Source organism: Rutidosis leptorrhynchoides, chromosome 9 (genome assembly GCF_046630445.1).
Source record: "Rutidosis leptorrhynchoides isolate AG116_Rl617_1_P2 chromosome 9, CSIRO_AGI_Rlap_v1, whole genome shotgun sequence".
Classification (NCBI taxonomy): domain Eukaryota; kingdom Viridiplantae; phylum Streptophyta; class Magnoliopsida; order Asterales; family Asteraceae; genus Rutidosis; species Rutidosis leptorrhynchoides.
Window position 1 is genome coordinate 339,944,429 of NC_092341.1, and position 7,935 is coordinate 339,952,363.

Below are 7,935 nucleotides of genomic sequence, written 5' to 3' on the forward strand. Positions count from 1 at the left end.
TCAATTGTGGTAAAGAACGGCACAAAAGGCCCGAGTGTCCCGAGTTGCGCAATGATAATGTTAAGCGGTTAGAGAAGGCGGCGGGTACGGCGAGGGGTTGCAACTATTTGATGACCAATGATGAAGCCAAACAATCGAACGAAGTTGTCTCAGGTACTTTCATGGTCAATTCTAATCCGGCAAGGATTCTTTTTTATAGCGGTGCTAATTTGTCTTTTGTGTCGCCTCGATTTGTATCTAAGCTTAACAAACCGCTAGCTAAATTAAGTCGTCCGGTAGAAGTCGAAATAGCGGACGGCGAGACGGTGCTAGTGGTTGATGTGTGTAAATATTGTGATGTTGTGTTTGTTGCCGAAAACTTTAAAATTGATCTCATCCCTATGACTTTGGGCCATTTTGATATCGTTATTGGTATGGATTGGCTCGATCGAAATAGAGCCGATATCGCATGCCATGAAAAATCTATTCGAGTAAAGACCCCAAGTGGGGAAGAGTTAATTATTCACGGTGATAAGCGTAGGAGACTTGCGCCGATATGCACTTTTGCACGGGCACGTCGTTCTCTTGTTAGTGGTGGCATGGCTTTTCTTGCCCATGTTGTTGATACTCGTGACGAACCACCACCTATACGTGAAATTTCGGTGGTTAGTGAGTTCGAAGATGTTTTTCCGGATGAGTTACCGGGGGTTCTGGAGGAAAGACAAGTAGAATTTCGCATTAAGTTGGTTCCGGGAGCTACTCCCATTGCTAAAACTCCTTATCATTTAGCGCCAACAGAAATAGAAGAGTTGTTAAATCAAACCCAAGAGTTGCTTGAAAAGGGTTTCATTCGACCGAGTTCCTCGCCATGGGGTGCTCCGATTTTGTTTGTGAAAAAGAAAGATGGAAGTATGCGGATGTGCATCGATTATAGGGAGTTGAATAAAGTGATGATCAAGAATCGTTATCCATTGCCTCGGATTGACGATTTGTTTGACCAACTCCAAGGTGCGACGTATTTTTATAAGATTGACTTACGGTCCGGCTATCATCAAGTGCGGGTCCATGAGGAAGACATAGAGAAAACGGCTTTTCGAACGCGTTATGGGCATTTTGAGTTTGTAGTTATGCCTTTTGGTCTTACGAATGCACCGGCGGCATTCATGGATCTTATGAACCGAGTGTGCCAACCTATGTTAGACAAGTCGGTAACTGTGTTCATTGAGGACATACTTGTTTATTCTAAGAGTATGAAGGAACATGAACACCATTTGCGTGAAGTGTTGAAGACGTTGCGAAAGGAGAAATTGTATGCTAAGTTCTCCAAATGTGAATTTTGGCTAAGGGAAGTTCAATTCCTTGGCCATATTGTGAATCAAGAAGGTATTCAAGTAGATCCGGGGAAGATAGAAGCGGTGAAGAGTTGGGGACGACCGACTACGCCTACGGAAATCCGAAGTTTTCTCGGACTGGCCGGTTATTATCGTCGGTTTATCCAAGACTTTTCTAAGATTGCTTCTCCTTTGACGAAGTTGGCAAGGAAGAACGTAAGGTTCAATTGGGAAAACGAGCAAGAAATTGCTTTTCAATTGTTAAAAGAAAAGTTGTGTCAAGCTCCGGTGTTAGTATTGCCGGAAGGGGTAGAAGACATGCCGGTTTATTTTGATGCTTCTTTAAATGGGCTCAGGTGTGTTTTGATGCAAAGAGGTAAAGTCATCGCTTACGCCTCTCGACAATTAAAGGAACACGAAAAGAGATATCCGACTCATGATCTTGAATTGGCTGCGGTGGTACATGCGTTGAAAATTTGGCGTCACTACTTATATGGTGTCAAGTGTACGATTTATTCGGATCATAAGAGTTTGAAACACCTCTTTACTCAACGAGATTTGAATTATCTTCAACGTAGGTAGATGGATGTGGTAAAGGATTATGATTGTGAAATACTTTATCATCCGGGCAAGGTGAATGTGGTCGCGGATGCGTTAAGTCGAAAGAGTCATCACCCGGCATTATGATTGGGATTGTTACGTATGATTATTACTAATGATTTTCTTGTAAAGCTTGGTGAGATTCAAATAGAGGCTTACGTTCACAACAAACACGAAGAACGAATTTTAGGGCAATCGGAGTTCATCACTATGGGCTCGCGTGGTTTGTTGTCTTTTCAATAAAGAGTGTGGGTGCCTAAGATGGGTGGTTACCGGTGAGTGCTACTTGATGAGGCACATAAGTCAAAGTATTCCATTCATCCGGGCGCGACGAAAATGTATCTTGATTTAAGGAAAGATTATTGGTGGCCGGGCATGAAACGTGATGTTGTGAAGTATGTTGAGCAATGCGTCACGTGTTTGCAAGTTAAGGCCGAGCACCAAAAGCCGTATGGTAAGTTACAACCGTTAGAAATCCCAAAATGAAAATGGGAGAACATTACCATGGATTTCATCACAATGTTACCTAAAACGGCGAGAACCTAGTTTGATTCGATTTGGGTTATAGTTGATCGACTGACGAAAAGTGCTTTGTTTCTTCCCATTAAGGAAGCTATATCGTCAGAGACGTTGGCTAAGTTGTTTATCAAGGAAGTCATCTCTCGACACGGGGTTCCTATATCTATTATTTCGGATCGAGATACCCGTTTTACATCTCGGTTTTGGGAAAAGTTTCACGAAGATATGGGTACACAATTGAAGTTGAGCACGGCATACCATCCTCAAACGGACGGTCAAACAGAACGTACTAATCAAACTTTGGAAGATATGTTACGAGCGTGCATTATTGATTTCAGTGGTAGTTGGGATGAGCATTTGCCTTTGGTGGAATTCTCGTACAATAATAGTTATCATACTAGTATCGGGATGCCGCCATATGAGATGCTTTATGGGCGTAGGTGTCGAACCCCGATTTGTTGGGGTGAAGTGGGACAAAAGGAAATCGGGAGTACCGATTTGGTTTTAGAGACGAATAGCAAGATTGATACGATTCGAGAGCATTTGAAAAAGGCTCAAGATAGGCAAAAGTCGTATGCCGACAAGCGTAGACAAACGATCGAATTTCAAGAAGGTGACATGGTGATGCTCAAGGTTTCGCCATGGAAGGGTATTATTCGATTTCAAAAACAAGGAAAGTTAGCTCCTCGGTTTATTGGACCATTTAAGGTTTTAGCTCGTGTTGGTGAAGTCACGTATCATTTGGAATTACCCGAAGAGCTTGCGGGGATCCATAATACATTTCATGTTTCCCATCTCCGTAAGTGTCTTGCGGATGATTCATCTTGGGTGCCATTAGACGAGATCGAGCTAAACAATAAGTTAGAGTATATTGAAGAGCCGATTGCCATACTTGATGAGAAGGTCAAAAGGTTGAGACATAAAGAGATTAGGACTTTTAAGGTTCAATGGCGTCGTAGTAAGGGTTCCGAGTTTACTTGGGAGCCCAAAGAGTTTGTGTTGGTTTATCTTCGTTCTTGTCATGCGGCTTGAATCGCGAGGACGCGCTCCGATTCAAGTGGGGGAGAGTTGTAACATTCCATTTTCCCGTACGTATCGAAAGGTACTTACTTAATCATTTGTACGTTTATAACTCGTTAGCTTATGCGTAAATGTATGAATATATGTGTGTGTGTGTATATATATATATATATATATATACATACATATATGTATACTTGATAATGGGTGCATGTATAAGTTTATACATGAGTTTTGATAGCGTTAAGTCTTGTGAGACTATTGTTGAGGGTTAGGCGAATATATGAAGCGGGAATGGAGTGTACAATTAAATAAAATCGAAAATTGTTTAAGTTGGTCGAGCTGTTCAGATGCAGCCTTAAGCCGCGCCGCGACAAAGGGGTCCGCGCCGCGGCATATAAAGCAATTCCAGATCAGGAAGTGGGTTAAAAGGGGTCGTTTTTCCTTCGATACGTCGCGCCGCGACAAAAGGGCCGCGCCGCGGCATCTCTGCTGTTCTGACTCCGATTTCTACTCAATTTAAAAGGGTTTTAGGGGTAATTTGGTCTTTTTGCATATAAATCATATTGGAGCATTAAATCACAGCCACTTGTTCATTTAATGCAATTTCTTTTCTCTTTTCTTTCCATTTTCTCTCCCAAAACACAAAACCCATTTAGATTAAATTTAAGATTTGGAGTTGGAGAATTGTGATTCAAACCTTGGAGCAAGATTTAAAGTTGTTCCTTGTGTCTCTAGCTACACGTTGATAGTCTCGGTAAGTTCTAACTTTATGTTTTAAGTTTTAATTGGTTAATGGCTAAGGTTTTGGTTACTAGAGACTTGCATGACCCATTTGAGGGTAAAATGGGTGAATTTGGGTTATGTTGTTGTAATGAAACCCTAATGGCCACAAACTAGGGTTTTGGTCTTGTGATTTGAGGTGGTAAGTGTCAAATGGTATTGCTAGTCACTAATACACTTTTGGATTTATGAAAGAAGTGTTAATGGGTAAGTTTGACTTGATTGTGAGGCTAAGTAATTAAAATGGGTCAAAATGTACTAGTTGACCTAGTTTGGGTGAAATGGGTATGAATTACCATAAGTTTGTGTTAGTTGAGGTTAGAAGACTTTAATTCACTAGCTTTAGTGGTTAAAGTCGGGTCTTGGCCATTTAAGGGCGGTTTTGGTGTGGTTGAGTCATTTAATGCGAATTGAGTCATTAAATGCTCAAGTATTGTGTAATGTGGTTAATTCCACTAGTGTGTAATTGAATGTGTACTTATGTAAATAGGTACTTTGCTTTGAAGTCTTCGGAAGCATTAAATCACCACCGAGGTGTTAAGGTGAGTGGAATAAGTATACTTGTACGTATATGATGTGCTTATTTGCACGCAAGGATATGCGTTGTCCTAGTTAGTGCTATATGTGTTGTACACTAACAATTTACGAACGGATATGTGTTGTCTAATTTAGCAACATATGTGTTGTACGCTAACGGTTTATTAAATGGATATGTGTTGTCGAAGTTGGTGATATATGTGTTGTACACTAATGATCTTATGAGCGGATATGTGTTGTCCAAGGGTTGGTGATATATGTGTTGTGCACTAACGGTTGTTATGAACACCGATGGGAAGTTTGAGTACCATTCCTTTTGCCATTGGTTAACCATGGTTGTGTGAATTTGGTGTTAGCATATTTAATATTGAACTATATGCTATTGGTGTTGCTAGCTTCTTATAAATTGTGGATAGTAGTTTATGCATGAGGTTTGCATGGTTGTCGTATTGCTAGATTTGTATGCGGTGTTGTGTAAGTGTTTGCAAATGAGTAGGTTATATATGAACATGTATAATTATTACACTCACTAAGCATTAGCTTACCCCTCTCGTTGTTTATCTTTTTAGTCACAGGTGCGGATAAGGGCAAAGGGGTTATCGGGCATTAGGTGGCCCTTGATGATGTTTTGTCGAAGCTTGGAGGTTGGCCTAACGTTTTGGGTAGTTTAGTCCCAAACCATGCTTAAGTGTCGTTTAGATTATAAACTATCGTTTGTAGTGGATCAAACTTGTATCGAACTTAATTAATGGCCTTCGTGCCTTTTGTAAACATTTAAATTGTTACACGTTTAATTGGCGCGTAAATGTGTATTATTTTAAAAAAAAAATTCGTATGGAATACGGGTTGGGTTGTTTCAGGTTTACTATTATTTCAACGTTATAAAATCTTGTGGTTCAACTTACATACTCACTTACTAAACCTATGATTTCACCAACATTTTTCGTTGACAGTTTTCTATATGTTTTCTCAGGTCCTTGAACGCTAATTGATACATGCTTCCGCACTCTACTTTTTGATACCTGATTGGATGTCGAGTTCACATGCATACATGGAGCGTCTTTTGACTTACTTTAAATTGTGTCGCATAGGTTTCATTTGTACTTTAAACGTTGTAATATAACTAGTCGTGGAACTACTTTTGTAAACCTTAAAACATCCATACATTTGAAATGAATGCGACATATTTTGGTCAGACGTTGTTTTAAAGACTTATGACCACGTAACGGGACCTAAGTAGACGGCGCCGTCAATGACAATTTTTTCAGGTCGCTACAGATGGTATCAGAGTGTTGGTTGTAGGGATTTAGAGCTCATTTGTGTCAACCCCGAGTCATAGGGTACATTAGTGAGTCTAGACTACAACCGGCATATAGACTTGAAGTAGGACTTGCTTGACTAATATATATATATATATATATATATATATATATATATATATATATATATATATATATATATATATATATATATATATATTCTTTTATCAATAGTTTGTTGCAATTCACATTTGCTACAAGATTAGAGGCTAGAACTAAAAAGTAGAAGCATATATACAGCTAAATTAACATTAAACACCAACATAGATAGTAGTGATGTGCATGACATACACATTAAACACCAAAGTGATGCTTACAATTCGTGTATCTCAAAAACAGAAAGTGTCATACATGGAAACATAAAGACCGTATCCAGTTAACCACAGAAACATATTAGAAATCTAGTCTGATCGAGAATATAAGATATACTATCTCGTGCAATAACATAGTTTAGCAATGTCTTGTTCATAGTTTTCCCCCTGTTGTAACTTAGGCAATAACATTACACTATCTAAAAAATGCTACAGTTAACTTCACAACTAAAAAATGATCTTTTAAAACCATCTTACACTATCTCTATGCTCATCTAATATTGTAATAATGTAGTTCAACTGCTTATTGATTCAAAATTTGCTGCAACACAAAAGGCTGAAAATAGAGCAATAAACACCAAACGCATTGATGATCCATACCCAAACATGTTATTGCAGCGATATTGCATGACTAGGGTCTAGGGGCTGAAAGCATGAAATTGGCATACATACATAAGTAAACACCAAACATAGTAAAATAGTAATAATGACATGCATACGAAAAAGTTTTTGGGTGAAACATATTCAAATTATGTGTTTCATCAAGAATATAAGATTATACAATCTCCTCACCAAATGAACTGATAAGGGGAATTGTAAAATACAAACTAAGCCTACAGCTACACATATACCTTAACTTTTATATACAAATTTCTAGCTGGCCCCACTTGATTTCAGTGACATAAGGCTTTCAACACACATTAAATGGCCCCTAATTTGAAAGTTCCTGATATTCTGAGAAGCATATATATGTTTGCATAACTTTCCTTCTTCTTCAATGTCATACATCAACATTTGATCGTTGTTTACCAGCAAAACTTTTTCATTGTAATTAAAAATCTTCGGTTGATGAACTGATATATGAGTTTCATCAAGTCCATGTAGTATAATCTTAGTCTAAGATTCTTTTACCCCATATTCCTTCATCAACCAAATCTCAGCTCTACTAAAAATAGAAAGCTTCCCATCAAAAGTATATAGTTTAAACTCACTCTTAGACAGTATACCAACATCATTAGGTAACAACACTTCACTAAATTTCTCATTTTCTAAACAAAAGGCAACGATAATCGGTAGATCATTAGGACCCTTAATTATCCAATGTAGAAACCCATTAACAAAACAATCTGGTTTACTCGTCCACTCATGATGTTTATAAGGATAATCAGTCACCCGTGTCCAAGTATTAGTTCTAAGACTATACACATCAACATAAATACAACTTGTATGAATATTAGAAGAACGATGAACACGGAAAATAGTAGCAACCTTGTAATCATCTGTCTCGGCATCATAAAAGAATCCAATGTTATATCGGCTATGCATAATTCCTGAACCATAATCACATTTTGGCAACTCCACATATTCTCTAGTTGTAGGGTTTAAAATTACCAGCATACGATGCACATAATCCTGGCAATAAAGAGACATCAAAACAAAGGCATTCCAAGAACCATGATAAACGGGTCTGAAATAAGGCCATTTTGTGCGAAACTCTACTGGTACTGCCTCTATATGCCAAAATGCACGAGTCAT

At 38.5% G+C, this 7,935-nt stretch overlaps 1 protein-coding gene across 1 annotated transcript; it reads right to left on the bottom strand.

The window, feature by feature from the left end:
- Positions 1-7,296: 7,296 nt before the first annotated feature.
- LOC139869112 (F-box/kelch-repeat protein At3g06240-like) lies at positions 7,297-7,935 on the bottom strand. Its single transcript, XM_071857437.1, has one exon. It carries the CDS (start codon positions 7,933-7,935, stop codon positions 7,297-7,299), a length of 639 nt encoding a protein of 212 aa, XP_071713538.1.

Excerpts from the sequence above, each read along its gene's own strand:
- LOC139869112 (XM_071857437.1), bottom strand. The coding sequence starts at position 7,935 with ATGACTCGTGCATTTTGGCATATAGAGGCAGTACCAGTAGAGTTTCGC.